This window comes from Rhopalosiphum maidis, chromosome 2 (genome assembly GCF_003676215.2).
Source record: "Rhopalosiphum maidis isolate BTI-1 chromosome 2, ASM367621v3, whole genome shotgun sequence".
NCBI lineage: Eukaryota > Metazoa > Arthropoda > Insecta > Hemiptera > Aphididae > Rhopalosiphum > Rhopalosiphum maidis.
In genome coordinates, this window is record NC_040878.1 from 1,989,564 (window position 1) to 2,017,440 (window position 27,877).

Consider the following 27,877-nt stretch of genomic DNA (forward strand, 5'->3'; position numbering starts at 1 on the left):
TTATTAATTTTTACAAATTAGCTTAAATTTATTTTTTATATATTATATATAATAAATTATAAATGACAATTAAAAAAAAAATTATAAGTTAAAAAAAGATATAAACCAGTGGTTAACTACTAAACATTTAAAATAATCAAAACATAAAATATAAATTAAAACAATATATTATATAGTTTAATTTATAATTGGATGATCGTTGGTAAGATCTACCTATTAAATTATAAGTTGACTGTTATAAAAATTAAATTAGTGACAGATTTATATATTTTTTTAAATGAATAAAAAATTTAATGCGCGCTAATGAGGTTCGGGTTTAAAACAAACATTGGTCACTTGTCATATTTATTTATAATATTAAATATTTGATTGATTAAAAATGTATGTAATATGCATAGATAGTTCTGTATTTAAAGTGCTTGTAATTATTCGAGTAATTCACATACAATAAAAATAAAATATTTATTTATAGAAATTAACTACCTAATTAACGTCAAACAAAATATAAAATTAAGAAGCAAATTCTGATTGATATATTGTCCCAAAAAATTATTTAGAGACCAATACATTAAAAATAAGAAGATAGTAACTATATTGTATAGTTAGTTAAATAAAATAATTCAACGAATTTTAACTAAATTAATTCCAGATGTTTTTGTTTTAAAAAAAAAAAAAAATACATATTATCATTATATTTACACGAATATGGGCTATGACCTGATGTGTTTAATATTTGTTAAATAAATATTGAATATTAAAAATACATATAAATACCTAATAGGTATGTAGTTAGTTTTATACCAATAAAGTGGTATACCAACTTATACAAGTTCATTATGATATGTTCCAAATCGTCATTGGTTATTTGATACAATGACAATAAAATTTCATAACATTCAAGAAAAATTGATGAATTTGGATTTGTTGTCAAAAATATCAAACCTCGGTAGTGGTCAAACTCGAATTAAGGTAGTAATTAAGGAATTAATTAGGTAGTATAAGCTGCAGCCTACATGATCACGGATTTAAGGGCACCACATACTGTCCCAATATTATATTTTTATTAAAACATCTGAAATCTGAAAAAGTAAATTAAAGCCGAGGTATCGGGCGTTATACACTTACTTGTAGATATAAGTGTATTCTTATTTATAGTTTTGAATCCTACATTGAATTTAATAATAATTATGCAAATTAATTTTCAAAATTATTATCATCACTTAGCGTAATATTATAACTTTATATATATTTTATGTTGTAAGCATTTTGTAATATTTGTATACTTAATATATTCCTATATATAGTGCATTATTGAATAGTACCTAATCTATCTCAAATAACTTATAATTTCCCTACCTATATAAAACGTAATATATTATAAATTGTAGTAAAAATACTCTGGGTGTCATCACTCATCACCCATACTGGCCATTAGACAGCGAAAATTATAAACATCGTACGTATTGTTTATAAAATAACCATGTAAACAATTGTAATTATTTTATTATATTAATATTGATATTTTCGTTACTTACATTACCGTCATTACCAGTACAAAATATAATATCATTATGCTTGCGATAAGTTTTTTGGCATTCCCTTATCTACGGTCATACGTCATGAATGGTAAATTCGGTCGTTATTTATCAAATGTAAGTATATCCTCTCACTACCGCTTGTCGATACTTACTATATCTATCACCGATTATTGCATCTCAGCCATCTGCTTTACACTATATATGCTCTAAGAACAATTTTGTATAGTGCAATTTGCTTATATTACAGTATATTTGTGCAGATTTCAGGTCATTTACGCAATAATGAAAATGGTGCTTCCAATAATAATAGTCACGTGGACTCTTCGGAACATTCTGAAATATCTGGTAAATAATTTATTTAAGAATATTAGCTATATTAGAGGGGAGTATAATTTGAATATTTAATAAAAAAATGTAATGGCTTATAAAAAATTACAAAAATATTTTTAACTTCTGTAAGTTTCTACCTTTAGCATAAAATTAATATTTAAATTTAAAGCATGTTATTATTATTGTTTTTTTGAATTCATAAACCTGAATTTTTGATATTTAACTAGGTAAGTGTTACGACCACACATGTAAAATTAAATTAAACAATATTATTCAGTATATAACCATAGTATAGATTAAATATGACTGAATAATTGCTAATTTAACTATCTTATAATTTTTATTAAGTGTTAGGTACTTTTATTTATTTTTGAAGAAAATTTGTGTGGTGTAGGTTGGGGGTCTGCAAACGAATATCGATCGGTAGTAAATGCGAAAAAAAATTATGCAATAAACATCATTTGCGTAGTTCGGTAGTTCAAAATAACGAACAGCCAGCTACGAAAAATTGTTTCGTCACAGCATTTTATTTTAATAAAGAAAATTGTGCTGTACTAACCATCCTTATTTCCAGATACAATAAGCGTGAAAAAAGAGGCCGCAAAATGGTCCACCGATGTGGCGGACAACACTTCCCAGCTGGGAGTGGTGTCCGCCGTGTCCGGTGACCATGAGGAGCGACCAACAATAGATCAAGTGAACTGCATGTCCCTGCAAGAACTGCTGCGGGATCCGATTTGGGCAGTAATATACCGTCGAGGTTGGACTGACCGAGAAAAAGCGAACATCCAACAAACAAAACTCTCCACACCAGCGGAAAAAACGCGTTTCGTAGGGATTAGTGGACGCAGTGTCCTGATTGCCAAGGAGCCGGAAACGGTGACCAAGGCGTCAGGACCACTCTTCGCACCAGCCGTGAAGCCGGAAACGGTAGAAAAACCCTTTATACGCAGAAAGTTTCAGGCGCCGAATCAAAAAAGGAAGGCCCGGGAGCCATTTGTTAGCCAGCAATACCGGCTAGCTAAGAAACCCATGCCGACCTCGAACCCGGAGGCCATCTCACCGAAAATCCATCCTGCCGAAACCCATCCTGCCGAAACTCAACCTGCCGAAACCCATCCTGCCGAAACCCATCCTGCCGAAACCCATCCTGCCGAAACACATCCTGCCGAAACTCATCCTGCCGAAACCCATCTCTCCGAAATATAAATAGAATTTTGTTTCGTTAAAATAATAATTGTATAATATGTTTATTCAAATAAAGTCGTGAAATCGTAAAAATAAATTAAATAATTTAAGCATTAACTATGTACCTATACGACAAAATGTTAGTAAAAAAAATTAATTTATCATTTTATAATATATAATGAAATATTTGAAATATTTAATTGAAATATTTTTTTATTATTTGATTAACACAAAAATAACAACAAAATATTAAATAAAATAATAAAAATTAGTAATTACCTAAACCTTTAACTTTAGCTTGTGGTGGTGTAGGGAGTAACAGTACACATAATTGATTTTTAAATTACTTATTAATATAACAACATTAAATAAACAAACGCTGTATAAAAATAAGAGAGATAAAAAAAATAAAATAAAAATAAAGACTATATTTTATTACTTATAATAAACACTGTTGTAATTCACTAAATAAAACATCATTGATACATTTTTTGATTTTTTTGATGTTTATAGAAAAAAAATAATCTTTTTTACATAGATATATTGGAAAATTTACAGGACCCAGATAATTAATAAACTTTTGACCAAAATTTGTATTAGTATAATACAAATACTATAATACTACATCAAATGGAATTTGTTATCAATCCGTATAAAACTAGTTTTTTTGTCGGTATAGTAGGATTCGGCGAAATAGGACGATACCGCAGAAGCAGTAATGATAATTTGATAATGATAAATGAACATTAGTTTGACGGTACATTTTCGTGCAGTTTAATTTTATGCGATAATGTTACTTTGGTTTATGTTCTATGGCTTAATAAATGTATATTATAATTTAAATAGCTGTTTATATTTATTATACTATATTATATAAATGTTAAATAATTATACATTGTAATGTGATAATTAGATTATTTAGATTATTATTTTTTTAATAAAATATAATATTATAAAATATTTTATATGATAAAATATAGTCAAAATAATGCTTATATCTTAAAAAAAAAACAATAAACAAATTTCATCAATATGAATAATGTAGGAATAATATAATTGTTTTCCATTATGTAAGAATTCATGTAAATGCAAGGGTGCAGGGAGGGGACAACTCCCCCCTAGCTTTCCTGCTAGTTAAAATAATTATATCCAAATTAAATATTCTAAAATCCCAAAAATCATTATTGGTACCAAGGTGTATGGATATTTGATATAGGTAATATATAGTCGGTAGGAAAATATTTCTTTTTTTTAAAGATTGTGAATTTTATGCAACTTTGAAGAGAAGTATTATTATTAATATAACTATTCTACCAACAACTTGTATAGAAAGGACATTCAGAAAATTACGTCGTATTAAAACCTGGTTACGTTCAACAATGTGTGAGAACCGTTTATCCGGATTATGTATGTTAAGTTTACATAGAAAAATAAATCAAAGAACTTAATTTATCTGAAAAAGCTATTAATGAATTTGGAAAAATAAAATAAAATTACAATTTGTGTTCAATTAGTTAATATAGTTACTATACGTCTATAAGTGTAAAATATACTATTAATTATTATATTACCTTTAAACATTTTTTATAAATAAACCTAATACATTATACATTAATAGAAGTGTTTGATTATGAATAAAAATTAAAGCTATCCCCAAGGCCGTAACTTAAAAAAAATTTCGAAGAGTCCAATATTTTTTTAAAATATAAATGCTGAACATTTTTAGTCAATAAACTATATTTACCACTAAAATATTTCCACTTTTAAAAATTTCGGGGAGAGGCGGACCCCTTGGATACGGCATGGCTATCCCCCCCTAAAATTTGGCCTGCGGGTGCCCTTGCGTATATGTATCTTTTTTTTACGCGTAGAAACTAAACAAGTTAAACATATTATATAATTAAAAAAAATTAAATTATGCAATTTTTAACTGCCTCTCTAGTGTTGGAATATTCTATTCCCCAAATTTGTAAAGGACAGTTTAGGACGTTGCGTGTCGGTAGGCTTATAGATTAAGCAGCAACCAAATAAGGGCTCAAATTGGACACTATTTTACCTATTTTAAAATATTCGTCAAATTTATGTAATGTATCTATCCTTTACGAGGCAGTAAAAAAATGCATAATATCCATAAAAAGAAATATGGAAGGTACACTTGACGCCTACTATACAGCAAAGCGGTTACTTACTAGACGGAATTATTTTATATTTATTGAAATTTATCAATTTTAAATAATTAATATAATAATATTTATAAAATAATATCCTTTATTTGCTGATTATATTCAATAAATAACTGTTTGCAACAAATATTTATTCAAAAATTAAACTAATCAAGACCACTGGCGAGGGTAAAAGGTTAGATGTGTTCAAATACTTAAATTGCACTCCCTACCACTCACGGAAGTCAGAATGGCACCATCGGCTACAAATTGTTTGTCGATTATCAACTTCATATCATATCCACCGCACTCGCACGATCAAAAAGTAGCTTTTTTCTACTTCCTTAAATGTTAAACCTCCGATAGTACAGAAGTATATATAGTGGTTAGTTCATTACAAGTGGGTTATGCAATAAATATTATAATACGGTAGTTCGAATTCGATATGATTCAGAATATAAATAGGTACGAACAGGCCGTTATCTCTTTAGAAAAACTGTGTGTTGTTGACGGCTGATAGAAAATCAAGATGAAATAACTGTTGCTCTGTTATTCGACAACTGATGTGTCATGTGTGATATTGCCGATATTGGGTATAGTAATTTAGACACACAAAATAGACGTTTTCATATGTCTTAATAATTTTTGGGGAGGACACACTATAGAATGATTTTTATGAGGCCAATGTATGTATACAATTCAGAAATTCTGCGCTATCGTATTTATTACTAATTATATACATTTCTGTGTACATTGGTATCGCGGTGTTGTTGTAATTTGGTCTACGTGAATCTCGTAATATTATTTTCAAGGTTAAGCATCGTGAACATAACAATTTAAAATTTTTAAAATCATATTGTCGCTGCTCATGGAAATTGGATAAGTGAAGGGGGGAGGGATCATTACTGGATTTTTTTTACACAGTGTTAATATTAGAATACTTATTGTTGGTTATGGATACACGATAGGAAGATATAAACTATGAATTATTAACATCCAAGGAAAAAGATGTTTTTTATTATAAAAACATTTTAATTTTATTTATGTATATATTATACAAAACACATGTTATTATATTTTTTTATTACATAAAACGTTTTTAAAATTATATTCGGTGTTTTATTATTAATTTAATTCACAATAGCCAAAATAAATATAAATAAAAATGTTTGTAAAAAAATGACAATTATGAAATTATGTACGTATTTCAAATATCACAATGGATTAATTTAAAAAATAGATGACTATAACAATTAAATGGAAAATAAACTAGATATGATTTAATATTTTACATATTATAAATCAAAATAAATACCAAAATACACAAAAATAATACTTACTTACTTTTAATAATTGTCATCGTCATATTTTTAAATAGATAAGTTATAAATATTATTTAGTTAATAGATATTAATAAATAAATTTAACACTTGAAATAAGAAATATAAACTAGGGAAGTCACTTATTTGCTGTATAGTAAATTTTTAATGTACCTCGTCATTGAGTATGTAACTGTAAAATGTAGTTAAATTTGATTTCAATAATAAATCATTGCATACGAAAAACTAAGCAAATACAATGTGTGTCACTATCACACCGATTTTTTAGAGTATTTTATAATTGTTAATACTATGTATTACTATATAATACTTTAGTAATAAACTAATATGGTATGTTAAACTAATTTCTCTAAAAGTATCACATTTATTAATCAATAATTATAATATTAATTATTATATCATAATTTATAATAATTGAAATAAATATGTAGGTACTTGTGTTTATATTCATGACTAGCTATAAGAATATTTTATGAGGAATTTCGTTTTACATTTTCATTCTTTATGTATTAAAATTGAATAATTAAATTTTTTATTAAAAACTAATATTTTGTAAATGTTCGAAATTTTGACGAATATTGGGATAATTTTAATGACTATATAAACAAAATTATGAATATATATTTCGAATTTTTCAACTGCTGTAAAAATAACTTTTTGACTTAGAACAATTTTTTTATCAATCTGTATAAAAACAAATTCTATACAAAAAAAAAAAATCAAAAAGTTCCGAAATACTTTTAAAACTATGTTATATAGGTGTAATTTCATAGTTTCATGTCTAAATATGCGTTTATAAATATTTACTAAAATTATTTTTATTTCAGTTTTCAAGCTTCTACATTATTGTTTATTATCAAACAAATAAAATCATTTTGTCAAAAACCATTAAATATTCTCATTATTCAATAATTATAAATATTTTTGGAAGTTTGTGTTCTTTTAACTTCATTTTGTTCCTAAATAATGTGACAGAAGACACAAAAAACATATATCATACCTAATAAAACTAATACATTGATCGTTCTACTTAAAACAATTTATAAAATAAAAGATTTTATAGAGTAATTTAATATTCTAATTAAATTTATAATGTAAGTAATCAAATAAAACATTTAAATTTGGAGTGAAAGTATTGTACCAATATAGATTTATCATAAATATAATAAAATATGTATTAATATAAATATCCTATGTTTATTGTACATAATATAATTATATATTATTATTAATAATAATATTTTTATTATTATTTTAGTTAAATTATGTATACCTATGGATAATTAATACATATATATATATATATATATACCAAATATGTTCTATGAAAGAAGACATAAGTTTTTGGAATAAATCGTTAAAATGTAAGTACCTACTTAGTTTTTATATTTGAATAGATTATTATAATAAATAATAATAGTACTATGATTTAAAATCAGAAAATATTTATTAATACTACTTAATTATGTAACAGTATAAGTAGTATAACAATGAATATTAAGTTTCTTATATTGATATGAAAATATATGGAATTGATACTGTCGTATATAAACTTAATTATGAAATCAAATAAAATGTACCTATTTCACATATAACACGTATAAATTAATAAATGTTAAACTTGATAATTGTGGATGAATTATATTTGCTATTGAAATTTGAAAATATATACAAGTAATATAACATAACATTACCCATCAGAAAAAATTATATAGGCGTTTATGGGTGTGTCTTTAACGAGTTCCGGGGAGGTCAACGTGAATTGCGAGCTGCGTGAGGTATAAAAGGTATTCGAACACAGGGTTGCGGTATCACATTTTCGACGGTTTCAGTACCAGAAGTAACTTCGGGAATAATTAAGATTTTTCTTAGTTTTTTCAAAATTTACTAATAACCCAAAACATAATTTGCACTATTTCGATCCGAAATCGATTTCATTTGAAATATTTTTATTTTTTATTTTACAAGTTAAATATTTCCAATTAAAAAAAATGGCAAAATCGTTGCTGATCGTTAGTGCTTTGTTTTTGGCCGTCGTTGCTTCTGTAACCGCTGCACCCACACCGAAAAAACGTAAGTAATTTTTTTTGTATATGTATACACTATAATATTTGTGTAGGTAGTAACCAGGTTCGATTCTATTTGATGAGTGAAATTTTTCACAAACAATTCGCTAAGAACTTAAATTTAAGTATTACAAAAAAATTATAAATATTTTTTTTTACTTTTTTACTAAAGATTATAATTTTATTTTAAAGTATTAATTTTATATTCGTATACTTAAAAAATATAACAATAATTATTTTAGTAACAACATAATAAAATATTTATTTTATTTCTAAAAATAAAAACGCTTATATAGTTGCCTATATGATTCGCCTGGCTTTGTTTAGATGTTTATAACTTGACAAATGTATTTTAAATTCCATCAACACAAAAATAATCATATACAATACAATTTTAATAAATACATTTTTTGTAGCTTAGTATATTTTTAATTTGTTTAGATTAAAACATTTTTTTCATAAGTCATTGAAAAAAATCTTTAATACTTACAAAAATGTAATCTTTTCTTTTATTACGCGTTGATTTAGTATAGTTAAAATATTAAGTTTCACATTTAAAAATGTTTTAAAATAGATGAAAAATCAATCAAATATATTTTCAACGTAAATATTTCATTAATAAAAGCTATAAGACTATTAATGCTATAATATAAATTCATAAAGTTAGTTTTAGTATACCTTTACGATGATTGGACGTTATGTATTATATTATTACATTTTATAATTTTTATGGTTTTCTTAATACTTATATAATTATTTATTTACAGAATTATCTTTCAATTTGTGCAAGAAAAGTGATCCAAACCTTGAAAAATGTTTAAAGACCTCCATCCAATCAGTCATTCCAGATTTGGCCGAAGGGTACCCGAAACTCAGGATTCCGGCCATCGAACCGTTCGAGCTACCGTCTTTGGAAATCGAACACGGCAAAGGCTCTAGCAAAGCTGTCAGCATTGACTTAAAGTTAAAGGACGTCAAGATCATGGGTTTGACCAGCACAGTCATTGATTCCTTGAAAGTCGATGTGGACAACTACAAGATGAGCGGCAAGATTAGCTTCACAAAGCCACTCGAGATCACTGGACAATACACGGTTAACGGCAAGGTGCTCGTTTTACCGATCACCGGCAATGGACCGTGTACCTTAGTCTTGAGTAAGTTTTGAACTTATTATAATACAATTTTCTAAATGTCACTTTTTTTAAAAATGTCGTATGTATTCTGTAACTGTAATGTTTTTTTTATAGACGATCCCGTATTGGAAGTGAAAGAATTGTCCGGCACTCCATTTGAGAAGAACGGTAAGACCTTCGTTCAAATCAAGAAAGTCGATCTTAAGGTGGCAAGTGTCAAAAAACTGAACGTCAAGTTGGAAAATCTTTTCAATGGAAACAAACAATTAGGTATGTTCTCCATACTTGAAGAGTATATTATTCTACTTAATCATTTTTGTTATACTATTGTATTTATAGTAGTATAGTACTATCATACATTTTTATTTTTATTTTCCATACTAAATGTATTGTTATTGTTTGTACAATAGGCGATAGCATGAACTCCATCCTGAATGAAAACTGGGAAGTTCTTCTTGATGAACTGAAACCAGCATTCGAAGAAGCGATTGCAGCTATCGCGCAGGATATTGTCAACAAGGTATTCCAGAAGACCGCATACTCAGACATATTCCTTTTGTAATCGGTTTGGTCTGTTCCTTATGGTTAATGTTTCCTAACAAAAAATTATGTTTTTTTAAATTTAATACTTGTTTCCGTCAGTAGGCGCTAGAGTAGCTCGACAAAAATGTCTTAAGTGATCGACGCTAACGAGATGCTCATAAAAAGCGCCAACTCTCTGGGGACTTGTTATTATTTTTTATAAAACGATGACTGTTACGTGTGCGTCTCAATACCTAATTGATGACGTCCTATTATTTATTTGAAAAACCTAGTTTTTATAAAATTATTGAATATTATTTATATGAAACAAAATATATAAATTTATTAAATTATTATTCAAATAATTATTGAGTTGTTTATTTCCGACAAAACATTGACCATTCAAAGACCTGCTCTAATGCTACATATACTATACACTACTAGCGGTGCACGTTCAATGTTAAGGTCACGACAGTATAATATACTTACTATATTTTAAAATACTTATTGTCGAACACCAATATTAGAACATTTGACAATGTGAAATTGAATTTTTTTGTAAAATTGAAATAATATAAAACGATAATTTCTATACTATTTTGGGAAAATTTTGCTAAAAATAAAGTAATAATGTAATATGTAAATGTTGATTGAATAGATATACTATTATTTCTTTATTGAAGGTTAATATAATCTTTAATTATACTAATATTACTACAAGAGAAAAGTTGTATATTAAAAATTATTATAGTTATAACTTTTACCTGTATATATACCTACTTATTAGAAATCACCACTAATTATTTATCGGTATACATTATACACAGAAGTTCCAAAGTTTCAAAGTTATAACATGTATGAAAGTGTAGCTAAATATATTATTTAATAAAGTATAAAATATTAAATTTAAAAAATATAATGAATCTATTAATTTTTAATAGCTGAAAATATAGACAATTATAATAAATGTAAAAAAAAAATCACAAATGTTTTATATTATTAATTTTTTTTATTAATACCGTTATTACAATTTAATATTATAATATACAAATGTTAGTCAATTTTTCTCCTGAGAACACTTTATTGTCAATTATTTTACCACTAAAATTTTTTATTGTATACACTGTCCCAATTAAATTTTTTGTGTAAAATAGTTATACTTTCAATTTTATCTTCATTTTTTTTATTAAATAAGCAATAACTTAAATTATTTAACTAAAAAAATTTGAAAATGTCATTGCGTAGGAATGATAAAATGAAATGATATACGTAAGCATATCAAGTCCCCAGGAATATTTTTGAATTACGAAAAAAAAAATTGTTATACTTTATATAAATATTAAATTTTGCCGAGATTTGAACTTCAAATGTCTATAAAAAAAAAATTGTTCTCCTACATTCAGTAAGAACTATTTATACAAGGAACCTTATATAAAATTTTCAAATCCTATTAGCTATAAAAAATGAACAATTAATTGATATTTTTTAAACACTGTAAATTTCACTTACTTATACGGTTGTTGGTTAAAAGTACTTTATATTTTATATCTTTTATATAATAAACATAATTTGTTTTTATTGATTTTTAAAAATGCTTATACATATATGGGTATATCATGACTAGTGACTTATTTTTAAGTGTTTCAAAAGTTTCATGTAAATAAATTAATAAGTAATGCAAAAATTGATTTCAAACCAAATAAGTATTTAAATTTATATTGTAGTTTATAAAACACAAGGTTGGTTTATAGTCTTGACACATTTTCATCGGTACAAAGTTGGTTAATTTAAAAACAATGTGTATGAAATATAGTCATAAACATTTAAACATAATATAAGTTATATATGTTATTCAGTCTAAGAAAGAACTTAAAATGAATTGAGCATTACAATCATGGACATATATTTCTACAGAACTCTAGCCACTCTAAAATCATTGGAGTATTTATAGGAATACAATTAGGACATTAGATGCAGTAATGTAGTACCTATATAAAGTACACAATATTATATTATTCTATTACTCAAAAGAAGAACTATACTTTTGCACTTACAAAAATCAATACATTTAGACATAGTAGAATAATTGCACTATTGCAGTACCTATTGAAATAGTATAAAACAATACAATTATAATTGTATGAATTGCTTATGTATTAATGTAGCTATAATTTATATGTATGAAAAATAAAAACCAATGATTTATGAATATATTTTACTTATTGACTGAATAACACATATATTATATTCATTATAATTGCAGGTTATATAACATTTAAAATTTTCAATAAATTATTTTTAACATTTAGTATTTTAATCGAAGGTGAACATCTTGTATTCATATTAAATTTTATATCATAATAATATTTAACAAGGGCGCTAAGGGAGTAAACAGGTTTATTTTAATTCCACAGGGAATACGGATATCTTACAAACTAAAAACACAGCTTAATATCACGAAAGCAAAATAATCGTTCTCTAGGCAATCAACTTTTTGGTGGATGTATAGACGATATGTATGTGCATACAAATATTCAATTGGTAGAATACACTTAAATTAATTTGACCAAGTAATAATAAGTAGATAATATTCTAAATAAACGCATATAATTACTATAATTAAAAATACAATTTAAAAATTAATTACATTATTGTCTACAAAATTGATAAATTATCAATGATAATAAGTAGTAAAGTGTATATTTGTAGATATATGATAGAATATTTCTCTAACATTAAAAGTTATTATTTTTAAAATTGATAAATAAACTTATAATAATAGTTATGAGTGTTATGACATTGGTAATACTAATACATAATCTAGTACACTTAGCTATAATCTATAGAATAGATTATTTGATTAATAGGTCATCTACTCATAATTTAAATTTAATCATTATGAATATATTATGTTAATAAATATAAGTATGTAAGTAGTAATAGTACCTAAATGTCCTACATAATATACCAAATATTATGATTAAGGTTATACTGGTTATAGGATGTTTATTACTTTTACATATTTTTTATTTTAGTTGTGTTTGATCTTCGACGTTGTGAGTAGTTTCTCTTAGAAAATTGGATTTAGTTTGTACTTTTGGGCAGTGTTTTAGAATAATATGCGTTCGTTCTACGTGATTACGAGTTTATATATATAATATATATTATAATGAACATCACTTAATACTCATTTATTATAAAAATAGAGTGTGAACGAGAACGAAATTCATATTTTTAGAGAACATGAGAATTTAACAGGTTATTTAAATTACTTAGTTTTTAATTTTTTTTACCTAGTAAATTGTACTTATCTTCGAATATAAGATTAAATTATTTATTTATTTATAGACAAATATAGTAAAATAATATAACAAAACGTGTTAGATTTTTTAATGAACGTGACCACAAACAATAAACATATACACCTTTAAAAAAATTGGAAATATTTCCAGTACTTTATAAAATAATTGAAAAAAAACAAACAAAAAATTTGGAAAAACGAAATTTGTACGCGAAACCAGTTTTTGACATTTGTTTTTTTTTTTGTGTAACTCGATAACAGATAGAACAATTTTTTTTTATAAACGTTTAAATTAGAATTTCGACAAAATTTGTTAAAATCTCGAAAATTTACAAATTATTTTGTATATTCACACATTTTTTTTCACCACAAAATTCCTCATTTTTCTACTCGTAAAAAAAATCAACAATTTACCGAACTTCACATTAATTGTATATATGTTATCATTTGAAGTTCAAAATATGTTTATTAGATGTCTACATTGGATTTTCACCTGTATAATAACTATTATGTATTTTTCTACAAACAATTTTTATTTTTTGTTGAAATTCAAAAACGAATAATCATGGATACACTTGAAATGTTCACTAAATAATAATATTTACATTTCTTAAGCATAGTACATTTTTTTAATATTCTTTTTGAGATATTCATTAATATTTGAAATTTGAAATTTTTGAAACTCAATAATTACTAATAAAAACTATTTTCGAAATTCTTGATAAGCTAATAAAAGATTTTACATAAGTTGTTTTTATATTTGTATAAAAATATTAAAATTGATCGGCATATTTTTTTGTTATATGTCATTAGAAGTTTAAATTTTTACAAAATTCGTCAAAATCACAAAATTTTACAAAATATAAGTATTTTGTTGTAAGAATTAAAAATTTGTTCACTGTTAAATTAAAGTAGTATTAAGTTCCAATCTACACGAAATTACATGTTTTATTGATGGATAACTAATAACGATGTCATTAATTATAATTAAAACATAATTCGTGGTGAATTAAAACTTTTACGTAAAATATTTAAAAAAAAATCAATTTTTTGACAATAATATTAATATACCGTAATATAAATGAAAAAATAAATGCTTTTTTATAGCTACTTATATAAAGAAGCAAATCATGTAATGCATAAGTGATATAGGCTGACAGACCATCTCCGCTTATAGTGTTATATTTCGTACCTATACAACGATAATTTATCACTGAATTCAAATTTAACTATATAACCATATATAGTTTTGTTGATGATATTTGACGACATAATATATTATATTTGTAATACATAATGAATGACATAACACTATTGATTATAATATATACTAATATGATTGATAAATAAATATTATATTTATAGCAATACCTATCTTACTATAGTCTATAGTATTGGTTTTCAACCTTTTTTTAGATCGCGACCCCTCTGTTTTTTATTTTTTTTTCTAATGCGACCCCTTAAAAAAAAGTTGTTTTATTTATCAAAATATGATTTAATTACTGATAAAATATTTATATGGTACACAATTTTGATGAATTTACATTTAAAAATTTAATTAATTTATAACACAACATTATTTTAAAACGTATTGTTAAGCATTCACAATACATTTAAATATACATATAATACATATAACCATAAAACTATATAAGTATAGTGACCCACTTGACATCTAATGTACAGCAGAGCGGTACCAACTTGTGTACTTTTTTCTCAGTTATTTTGATAAGTATTGGGAATTTTTATCTTCCAAAAGTAAGTACTTAGTAAATCGAATTTGCTATCTGTATCAATTCTCAAAGTTGAATATCGCTGTATCTTTCTACAACAATGAATAAATACTGTAAGTAATAAGTATACAAATACACAAACACAAAGATATATATAAACATAATCATTGTAAAATATAGTAACTATAAGTCACATAACTTTGTATTTAAAAAAATATAACACCTCAACCATTACTCGTTAGGTATACAGAGTGTCCCGCGAGGATTTACACATTGCGATATCTCCTGAAATAATGGAGATATCATAATTCTGGTTTTTTAATTAGATTCACAGGGACAAGAACTACAAATATTTCATGTTTTAATTTATTTTTATTCTATGGTAAAAAAGTTTTTAAGAAAAAATTATAGTCCGCAATTTAAATACCTAATTTAATGTTTCGATATTATCTTGTCCAATTTTTTGGCAAGACATAAATATAATAATAATTTCGCAGTTTTTTCGAAACTAGAAAAATATTAAAAATCAGGAAATTGATGAAATTAAAATGTTAAAACGTCAATATTTTCAGTAAAACAATTCTACAAAATGGCTATCTTCAATTTTTTTAAAAATAATTAAATAAAAAAATACATTTTTTAACTTTTTACCAAAACATAAAAATAAATTAAAATATGAAATATTTGTAGTTCTTGTTCCGAAAAACCAGAATTATGATATCTTCATTATTTCAGGAGATATTGCAATGAGTAAATCTTTGCGAGACACTGTATAAATGGCAATTGTAATACATAGTACAATGATAACTGATAGGTCGCAAACACACGCAACACATAATATTATGATACCTAGTTATAACCGTAACACAACAATACACAAAAGATATAAAAACATCATAGTATATTTAACCAATTTATTTGTGTAAATAACTTTCACATGTATAACCTACATGGCTTCATTATATTTATCGCAAGAAATATCATCAAGTCGGCTGAAATAAATAGGTAAATCGTAATAAAGGTCAACATTTTATATTCCATAGTTTTGCGAATAAGATACTACAAAAATACATAAAATATAAAAATTCAATTTAATAAAAAGTATAAGCATACTATAAATATTTGCGTTATTCGAAATTTCTTTGCCACCTTTTGGTAAGTGTGAATCGCAAGACTGTTTTCACAAGTCTTAAGCAACAACTAATAACAGTATACCTACCTAGTACCTATAATATATTAGCGATTTTCAACCTGGGGATCGCGAATGATATGTTTAGAGGTCGCCAAAAATAATAGACAAAATGATTTTTCCATATTATTTAAAAATAGAAAGAAGGAATAATTTTTTATTTTTTTCTATATCTATACAATAACATGCCGAGGAGCGTAATCTTAGCTCAACTATCCCATTAACACGTGAATAACAAGTTAAATTGTACATTTTTAAAATGTTTTTTATGTATTTTATATTTAAATGTATTGTGAATGCTTAACAATACGTTTTAAAATAATGTTGTGTTATAAATTAATTACATTTTTAAATGTAAATTAATCAAAATTGTATACCATATAAATATTTTATCAGTCATTAAATCATATTTTGATGAATAAAATAACTTTTTTTTAGGGGGTCGCATTAGGAAAAAATAAAAAACAGAGGGGTCGCGATCTAAAAAAAGTGCTATAGACTATAGTAGGATACGTATTGCTATAAATATAATATTTATTTGTCAATCATATTAGTATATATTCTAATCAATGGTGTTATATCATTCATCATTTATTACAAATATAATATATTATATCGTCAAATATCATAAACAGAACTATAGGTAGATAGTTAACTATATAATATTTTAACACGAGTGACCTCTACGACCCGCGGACGGGAAAGGGAAAAATACAAAAAACGTTATTATATCCTTAACCTATTTATATCATTGACATGATCACATAATATAGTAAGAGTAATGAGTATAAGACCTATATAATCTTCAGTCACTGCACCTAACCTATGTCGTAGTTCACCACTTTTGATTGGTCGGTTTATTTCTTGTTATGATGTATATAATATTAATATATTGTTTATTCACCTACGTGGAACAACGGCCAATAATAATATATTGATATGCAGAGAACAACGATAGAGTCGCAGCTAAGAAATACTCGAACGAGGTGTGCATATCAAACACATAGTTGAGTGATTTATTTTGTTATGAATTTATGATATATTTTAGTATTTTACTGAGAACGCGGAGCAATTAAACCATAGTCTGATACCAGTCCAGGCAATGATTTGTAATAGGCAGGTAGTAGCCAGTAGGCATATAATTAAATTATGAAACTCATAAATATTGCATTTGACCGACAGCGTTTTTGCGTTTTTTTAATTTTCTAATATAATACATGTATTAGATTTAAATATATTAAAATGTAAAAAAAAATTTTGTTGTCATATAATATAATCAAAATAATATTGTCGTAACGAGTCGTTTGACCAGTAAAACAGTAAGTTGTATAATATATTTTTATGTTTTTATAGTTCATGGTAACTACCGCCGATAATGGAGTGTTTCACAATAATTATGATAAGAAAATAAAACAATGATTAAATACAACATCCAAGTACACGTATCTATCTAATATAACTCGTGACAAAATAATATAATGTCTGTTTTGTCAAGTTTAACGTTTAAACTATAAACCGAGAACTAACATTGTATTACAAAATAATAAAAATATATACCTCAATGAATAATAATATTAATAATAATATGTTTACGGCTTATCGATTTCGGACGGCTTGACGTCACGAACGTACTGCGTTCGTCGTTATCAATACTTTATCAAAAACTCCACAGAACGATTAAACATATGTTCATTGTTCAATGTTCAAGCTTTTCACTCGACTCGCTGTGTTGTAACTCGGACTATAGTTAGATTCCTCCTAGTTGATTATTATTTTATTTTACTGGTGTTTTGTATGATTGCTAATAATAACCGTTTACCCATGTAAAATGCGAAAAACTGAATACATTTCCCATCGAATTCTGTACGATTCGTTTTGGAGCTGAGATTTTGCTGGACCTACAATAGCTATATTGAACAACTGGAGCACGCCAAACTGTTGTTCGATTAGAGTTTAACGATCCGATCGCGTCTTGCTCATAAATGCCGAAGTAACTCTATGACAGATTCCAATATTAGGTATATTTTGTATTACAAAATATTAATTTTTGTCAAAAATGAGTCGTCAACCAGAAAATCATATCATGGTTAGTATTATTAAATACAATTTGAATATTATTATTTCATACATATATTTACTATTGTAGCTAAACTTTATGAAAGTTATAAATGGAAATATTAACCCATTTATTAACTAAGATTACCAAATGATACCAGATTACTAAATGATAACCTTTTAATTTTTATTAATAAATTATACCTATTGGTATAAAGTTATTTTAAATTTAAGTAAAAAATGTACTTGTCATGTAAGTGCATGATAATGGTAAGCAGATAACTTGCTTTTATAGTTTTATGCCATTACATAATCTATACTTAAATATTAGCAGAAATAAAGAACATACTCTTGTGGCATGAAGTTTGTGTCTTAAGTATTTATCTTAGTACTTGGGCTTAAGTACTTAGTATTTGAAAAAATTATTATTTAAAATATTAGTTTTGAAAAAGATAGGATTAAAATAATGTTTGAAAATTGGGAACTTTTATACAATTATTTTGAAATTGTTACATTTTTGATTCATTATTTTTTTTTTTAACACAAATAATCTAATTAGCTATTTACAATAATATTTTGTTTGAAAAATAGGTAATATGAATTATTTTACATTTTATTCATTACTTATACTCAATATTTTTAATTATTGCACTATTTAAATTATTTTAATTATAGATATTTAATATCACATACAAAAGTATCTATACCTATTTATTTTTTAGAATTTAAACTATGTAAGTAGGTGCATACAATTTTGATTTCATATTAACTGTTAAGTTATTAGTTTTTGATTAAAGCTTGATAATTACATCTAAATATACAAATTATATTCACAGAATATTTGTTTGATGCAAAATATCCATAAAATAACATGTTATAGATAGATTGTAAAAATATAGATATAATTTAAAATTGATGAATGGTTTATGATGATTGTCTTGTTTTAATTAATGGCAAAGTCCACATTGAAAATTGTTTATTTTTAAGAGTGGGTAAACAAAATATTTTGTATTCTGATTATTTTTTATATTTTTAATTTTATGCATTGGTTTATTGAATCATTAATGAATTATTATGTTACAAATCATAATTCCTAATTACTTTATTGTATTGATAATAAAACAAGGTATACAACATTGATCCTTTCAATCTAAAAAAAAAAAAAAAATGTATATCTTAATTCTTAATGTATGCAATTGTAAACTACATTACAAATTGTATAATATGCATCCATAAAACTCAAAATTGTACTCAAGAAATTGAAGTATTAATTATTAATGTGATTTATATAGGATATTCCTCCTCCTGTATATACAAATGTTGCAAATAATACTCAAACAGTAGAATCAGAAAATAGAAATGTTGATACAATACAGCAAAATCCAGTTCATGTACCGATATCACCACAGGTATGTAATTAAATTATATTAATAAGAAATAAATAGAATATTCAATTGTTAATATTTTTTAGCATTATGATGCACAGCCTCCTAGATTAGACTTTTCAGCCCCCCCACCATATGAAGACTGTAACCCAGATTTTGTAAAGCTACCAACTTATGAAGAAGTGCAAATGGAAAAGCGATTGGAAGGAGAAACATCTCCAAGATTACCTGTTAGTCTTACTATTTATTTATATTAAAAATAATATAATTAATATTGCTTCAATAACACAATTAACATTTTTCAGGGAAGAGTTATTGGAGGACCTCCTAGCATAGGACCATTACCACAAGAAGTAATTATAAAACATTTTGATTTATTGTTGCTAATTCATTAAAAATGACAACTTTAGTCTGAGTTGTTATCAAAACATAGGTATTTTTTTATTTAATTTTTCAAAAGAAAAGGTGTATCTTGTTAGGTAGGTTAGGTATATATTTTTCAATAGTAATTAATAAATAAAGTAATAGCTTAATATTCATACCATTGATTATAAAAACTAAAATTTGCCTGATAGCTCTAAACTCTAAAGTAAATATTTAGTTTAATAAGAAGTAGCCCAGTCAAATTAGGAAAAAGTTCGGAACTAATTCCACGAAAGCTGGAGTTTAATTTTTTTTTTAGATCATACCTTACTTATAAACATACTAAAAGTCCTGACACCTACCCCTTGTGCGTAGCCCCCCACCCCTCTTCAAAGGGTGGCGCACCCCTTTCACTTGTTTCGCTTATAACTCGTTAGATTTTTAACTTACGATAAAAATACCCATGACCAAAATTAAAGACCATACAATTTACCATAGACTTGTGCTACTTTTAATATATATATGTTGCGATAAGTGTTATTTTTTTAAAAAATATAAAAAATAATTTTTTTTTATCTTTTTTTTTATTGTGTTTTAGCCAAAACCGTCAATGATACGCTGAAATGACCTATGACAAAAGTTAACGAGCATATTATTTTACATAAGATAACGTTAAATTATTTTAACAATTTTAATTAGCATAAGTAAAAATGTTTTTTATATAAAAAGTGACGATGTAATTGAACAATTTGTTGACAATTACAAAATATAAGAATCAGAAATCTAATTACAATATACTAAAAAAAAAATGTCGAAAGCTGAATTTCGGTATATGAGCAGTTTATACCTTATTTATGAACATACTAAAAGTCTTGACACCTACCCCTTGTGCGTAGCCCTCCACCCCTCTTCAAAGGGTGGCGCGCCCCTTTCACTGTTTTCGCTTATAACTAGTTAGCTTTTCAACTTACGATAAAAATACCTATGACTAAAATTAAAGACCATAAAATTTACAATGAAAATACATTATTTTATTTTACATACATATTTATAAAATTGAAATAAAAAAAAAGTTAATTATGAAACTATTAATTACATACAGTAATTTATAAAATATTTACAAAAATTGGAAATTATACATTTATTTTTATTTTTTCAGACTATAAGCTATGAAGTTAAATATAAAAATAGTGTTGGGTTTTGGGTCCTGAAACAAAATTAATTAATATACTTAATATTTTCATATTTAATTATTTAAATTATATTATGTATTGAATTATTAAAATCATACAGTACCTTATTAATTATATTATGTGGGTCTAATTTTTTTTATTGTCGGTGTGTTGGTTTCTTCTTTTTGATTTCCAATTAAAAATATTTCATCGATATTGTCCTCAAAGTTGTCATCAATATGGTCCTCTTCTACATCATCTATGATCGGTTGCTGATTTAAACATGAACCTCCGTGACAATGCTTGCATATAACCGAGCATAGCAATCCTGCTTTTCGACAGCTACAATTTTGTTCACATGTTTTTGCGCAGGCACAACTGATCACTTTTAAAAGAGTATCCGGCGCTGGTGGCTTTTTCGTGAAAACTGGATTTAGTTTGCCATTATCTTCTTTCCATCCCCAATTCTGTGGATTTAATCTATTACCACGCCACAACTGTATTTGCAAATACACTCTATGTAAATGTTCTCGTGCCGCATCGATAGTAGGCGGAAGTCTAGCTAGTTGTACTTGTTTTTTGTTGGAAGCTGCGGTTTTGTGAAAAATATGATGTCTTAAATTATTTAAAGATGTAATATGGGCTGGAGCTTTATATAATGCTAAAAGATATTTTTCTCCAGCACATTCAATTTCTTCGGGCGATGACGATTCATTATTAAATATTAATAATGAATCGTGTAATTCCGGGTGTTTTTGAACTGTTTTCAGGTGTTTTATTTTGCCTGTCTGAAATAATGACGAAGTAGTATCACATCCACCCACCGCATGGATAAACATAAAATATTGAATCTCATTTTTAAAATGTTCTTGTAAACTTCCAACAGCATAAGATCTTGTTTCTATTTTTCCTCTACCCGGTTTTTCGAATATTATTGTGTTTTTTGGAGGACTTAATGTTAATAACAGTATAAGTAAATCAATATCCTCTCCTATGACCACTACTTGGATATTATCGTCGGTGTTTCGTATAGCTGTATTGACAATAAGTAAATCAGCGTCATCTTCGGCTTGATGAACAAGAATACCCGAAGTCAAAAACTTTTCAGTCAACATTGTTATAAGCCTTATTTTGTTCTCGGTGTTGGATAAAAATTTTTCTTGAGTGGTTAGTACATCCATTGACTCTTCAAAAATTATGTTTGTACTCGTATACATATTTTTTCGTCGCTGTCTTTCTGAATTTTTAATATTTAATTCGGTATTTGCGTATCCATCAAATACAACTATGCAGTTAGATCCATAGTGTCTTTTCACGTAGCTTATATAATTTTCTATGATATTTCCATACGTCGAAGTTGAAGGCCATACAACACGATGCAATAAGAAACCTCCATCGATTACTACAATAACATTTTTGTCCAGAACATTGTATGTGTTTGTTGTAGTTAGAAACACATCATATAAAATTGATTTTTTAGATTTTCGCATTTGACCTGATTCGTCGAACAATGAAAGAGGAATAGGTGATAACTCGTATTCAAAACATTCTTTGAGCTCTTCGTCAGTCTTAACTCTTATCATTATTCTTTGGAAGAGTAATAAAGGATCAATTGAAAAAATGTCATCTCTAATACAAACCGTTAGTTTTTTAGCAAAATCTAAAGGGACTACGCGATTTGCTCGTTGTAACTTGACATCACTAAAATTATCACCTATAACATTGTTCATCGTCTGTTGGCCGACTTCTTGTGCTTTATAACAATTAATTACAATACAACAATAGATCCCCTCAAGATTCAACGTTCACTGAAACCCTGTTTGTGTACACGTGTACTATGGCCGGCTCACCATCCACAACAATTCCGATTCTACGAATTATATCTTTTACAACCATTGCGATAATATAAATAATATAATATACACGTTAATATAATCCAATGACATTATTCATACTGTATATTTTATAAAATTATACGACTATTTCAAATGTACGACTTACAATAATTAAAATTATTAATATAATTTAACATTACATTATGTAAAATAATATGCTCGTTAACTTTTGTCATAGGTCATTTCAGCGTATCATTGACGGTTTTGGCTAAAACACAATAAAAAAAAAGATAAAAAAAAATTATTTTTTATATTTTTTAAAAAAATAACACTTATCGCAACATATATATATTAAAAGTAGCACAAGTCTATGGTAAATTGTATGGTCTTTAATTTTGGTCATGGGTATTTTTATCGTAAGTTAAAAATCTAACGAGTTATAAGCGAAACAAGTGAAAGGGGTGCGCCACCCTTTGAAGAGGGGTGGGGGGCTACGCACAAGGGGTAGGTGTCAGGACTTTTAGTATGTTTATAAGTAAGGTATGATCTAAAAAAAAAATTAAACTCCAGCTTTCGTGGAATTAGTTCCAAACTTTGTCGATTTTTGGTCTAATTTGACTGGGCTAAAGTAAATATTTTATTATCTAACACAATTTACGTGATTTTTATATTGTTGTTTATATTGTGACTTAATTTTAGTATAGATATGACCTGATAATACAAGAGCTTATCGTCTTGATATTTGAAGACAATAGAATGTTTTTGTTTTTATTTTGTCAACATTATTTTTCCATTTGGACACATATTTTCTAATAATTTTAATATTTCAATAAAAATGTCCATGGATATTCATTATGTAATTAATAAAATATATTAAATATACCATAATATGTTGATATATTCTATTACTATTAAAAACTTATGAAGATGCAAACTTTAATAACTATTTAGTTCATTCCTTCTTAGAATGTATATACGACCAGTTTTTATTCGGCGGTGAGCAATCTTCTTATAATCATCCGTTAGTTTTTATTGTGTAATGGAGAAATCGGGTTACAAGGGATGCACAAATCAGTATATTCTTATTTATAGGTATTATGTGTTAAGTATAATCACTGTATTCAGGAATGTACATTAAAATAACTATTTTAAAGGTTTATGATAAAGTATATTTTTTAAATAATGTAAGTGACAAAATGATGTGTTTTATAAAAAGAATTATTGTGAGTGAAATATCAAACAGCCCCCTTTTATTTCATTTTTTGGGTCATTATCTAAATTTGCAAATAGGGTTGTCCTATCCAGTCTGTTGCTGTATTATAAAACATGTATTTAATTTATTTTTCAGATACCTGCACAAACATTGACTGTTCTTACGATTGATGCTGCACCTAATCCGTGTGAAATTGATACTAATTTATTAGGCACAGACTACATGTTTTTAACTGCTTTTTTGGGTATAAATCTATTTTTTTTTTATGAATTATTTTTAAATTTAATTTTTGTTTTTTTTTTTTTTTATAGTGGCTTTACTATTCAATTGGGTGGGTTTCTTGGTATTAATGTGTTTATGCCAAACTGTAGCAGCTCGTTATGGAGCACTTGCTGGATTTGGATTATCATTAGCAAAATGGACGATGATAGTTAAACGAAATACTGAGATGTCTGATTTATCACCAGAAAGTCGTTCAAATACATGGCTTTGGTGGTTAGTAATGGCTTTTGGATTTTTAATTTGTATTCGTGCTGTCATACAATACATGAATATCAAACGTGGTTGGAGGCTGCTTAGTGTTCCTGCACAAGAACGAGTGTTATATTTTTATTAAATTTTTGATCTGATGGTAAAGTAAAGTAAAGTATGTGAAATATTTATTAAATTTATTTTTGTTCATATTTTATTTTGAAGTCATAAGAATGTTACTAGAAAAATTGTTAGTAAAAATAATAACTTATAATTTTTGTATAAGTTAAAAGTATTTAACCTTTGACAACACACATAGACACCAACTTAATTGCAAAAATATAAACATTTGTCGGGGGTAAAAACACTAAAACATAAAATTTACCAAATTTTGTGTGTTAGAAAATAATAAAGATTTTAATTGTAATAATAATAATATGATGAGAAGATGCTCGGTTTGGGTTAATTTTTTTAAAAAGTATCATACCTGCACTAATGTTGTATTTTCAAGACATGTCTGAATATTGTTCACGAAATCATTAACATAAACAATGCCACTATAAAAAAAAGACACAAAAACGATGCAAGTGTTTATTTGTCTCGTGTGACTTAACCTAATGGAAGTAGAAATTCACACAAGAAGTGAAAAGATAATACAGTTTTAAGATGATAAAATGAAGTTAAAAGTGGTTTAAAATTGTTCAAATTCCAACGAGACAGCTGCGAAAAAGTTTTTTTTGATGAGTTATGATAACAATGTGGATATACACCAGAAATTATTAAACATTCCGATTTATAAATGTCGCGAAATATTCCTGCAGAAATCAAACAAGACATATTTTCAGTTTTGCATACTCATTTATGTATTGAACATATGTACTATAAGTAATTAGGTATTAATGGATAAAGCAAATTGTGGGCTAACCAGGATCATAATAAAACTATAGATGCTATTTGGGAGGATTATGTGGGTGTAAAAATTATCCCCATGGTACTTTTGAGGGGGGAAAATAGTACTCTTTTATCCACCCTAACACAAAAAATTAGGTATTACGTTACAAAAAAAAAAAAAAATAAATAAATGGTTCACGAGTGTACTTATATTCTAATGCTATTTTGTTTTATCGATTCAAGTTTTTCCAATTTGCATTCCTATTTTTAAAATATTTAATTTTGCCCCTTTTAGTATATTTACCAAGTGTTACAGTGTCAAGTGTAAAACAATTTTTCATACTTTATTATAATATACTTAGTAATTCATACTTGTTTATCAGTCTAATTTTCTTGGATCTTTGGATTTAGATAGGTACTAGATTCTTTATCATAATTTGTTTATAGTTAGAATAGAAAATGTCTGATCTCAAATTCACAGAACATGTGACAATTTGTGTACCAAAATAATAAATGTTATAAATTAAAAAAATAATGTTAACACGGTTAAATAAAGGTTCATAAGGTGATATATCATCACATCACCCCTTTCTTCATGTAGTTACATCGCTGGCAAACAAGATAAGTAAAATTGACTAAAAAAATATATTCTACAACAGCAGTTCTTAACCTGTGATCCGCAGCAGCCTTAACATATAATATAAGTCAATATGTGACATGAATTCATTACTACAATATTGTTGAGTCATTATTTTATTTTTGTCATATTTAATATTATCTTATTATATAATTAATTATAAGGCCTATCTTATTTTTATTACACTGACAACGGAATTTAAAGGAATTTGATGCAATTAAGTATCTACAGTTTTAGATACTAAATAATTTTATTATTAATAGTTATTTATCAGTTTTTTTTGTTCATATAAAGTATATTGGGGAACCGCACTTAAGTTAGCAGTGGTATATTTATTGCATACGTAATATTTTTCATATTATATTTAAGACATTTAAGTTAAAATGGACCGTTTGCTAAATTTAAAAAGGCATAATTATGAACTTCTGTTGCACTCTGAAATTTGTTAGTTATCCTGAGGTAAAATGCCCTCTTGTCTATATGAATTGATAGATGAGGTAAAATTATTTTTATCAAATATAAATTGTATTTGTTGAGTGAACGCTTGAATGATTATTCTTGGTTAGCTACCTTAGCATACCTATCAGATTTACTTTTTGCACTCAACTTAAGTTTTCAAGAAATAAATGTTATAATTTTTAAAGTTGAAGATAAGATTGAAGCAATGATGAAAAAGTTGGAATTATGGAGCGTCCGCTTATCAACAAAGAATTACGATCCATTTGCAAACCTCCAAAATGTTATTAAATCAATTGAAGAAGAATTTTCTGATAAAAATTCTTTATATTTCATAAAACATATGGTTGATATACAACATACTTTCTGTGATTATTTTTCTGTTCCAGATATAAGTAGAAATTGGATTCTACAACCTTTTGAAATTTATATTCATTAAATACATGAACTGTAACTGACATCATTGGTAAAAGACAGCATTATAGACATTTCTACAGATAGTAGTTTAGAAATATGATTCAATCAAAATTTGTTGGAACATTTTTGATTTCATCTTCAAAAAGTTTATCCCGAATTATCAAGTAAAGCCCTGAAAGTTTTAATTCCATTCCTTACAACTTATTTGTGTGAAAAAGCCTTCTCCACATTTCTTTATATTAAGAATAAAACAGAATAGATATCGTAGAATCTGAATTAAAATTAAAGCTTTCCAGTATTAAGCCCGATGTTCAAAAAATTGTGTCTCAAATGCAACACCAAGTCACCAATTATCGGATTAAGTAAATAAAAATTAAATTTTAAGAATATAAAAATAATATAATTTATATTACATTTTTATGAAAAATTAAGTGCAATAAAAATAATTATAAATATGTATGTCTTGTTATGTTAACTTAT

General features: G+C 26.1%; 3 protein-coding genes across 3 annotated transcripts; 2 read left to right on the plus strand and 1 right to left on the minus strand.

Moving 5' to 3' along the window:
• Nucleotides 1-8,365: 8,365 nt before the first annotated feature.
• On the plus strand, nt 8,366-10,644 carry LOC113553234 (circadian clock-controlled protein-like). Its single transcript, XM_026956450.1, has 4 exons — nt 8,366-8,631; nt 9,392-9,778; nt 9,872-10,027; nt 10,168-10,644. Exons 1-4 carry the CDS (start codon nt 8,550-8,552, stop codon nt 10,317-10,319), a joined length of 777 nt encoding a protein of 258 aa, XP_026812251.1. The 5' UTR covers nt 8,366-8,549; the 3' UTR covers nt 10,320-10,644.
• Nucleotides 10,645-18,042: 7,398 nt separating this feature from the next.
• Nucleotides 18,043-25,187, plus strand: LOC113555162 (NEDD4 family-interacting protein 1). The gene is made up of 6 exons (XM_026959515.1): nt 18,043-18,588; nt 19,850-19,966; nt 20,029-20,172; nt 20,248-20,295; nt 24,661-24,769; nt 24,837-25,187. The coding sequence occupies exons 1-6, from the start codon at nt 18,559-18,561 to the stop codon at nt 25,139-25,141; spliced, it is 753 nt and encodes a 250-aa protein (XP_026815316.1). The 5' UTR covers nt 18,043-18,558; the 3' UTR covers nt 25,142-25,187.
• On the minus strand, nt 21,454-23,915 carry LOC113555161. The gene is made up of 2 exons (XM_026959513.1): nt 21,602-23,915; nt 21,454-21,512 (listed from the first exon to the last, which is right to left on the minus strand). The coding sequence occupies exon 1, from the start codon at nt 23,205-23,207 to the stop codon at nt 21,615-21,617; it is 1,593 nt and encodes a 530-aa protein (XP_026815314.1). The 5' UTR covers nt 23,208-23,915; the 3' UTR covers nt 21,454-21,512; nt 21,602-21,614.
• Nucleotides 25,188-27,877: the final 2,690 nt, after the last annotated feature.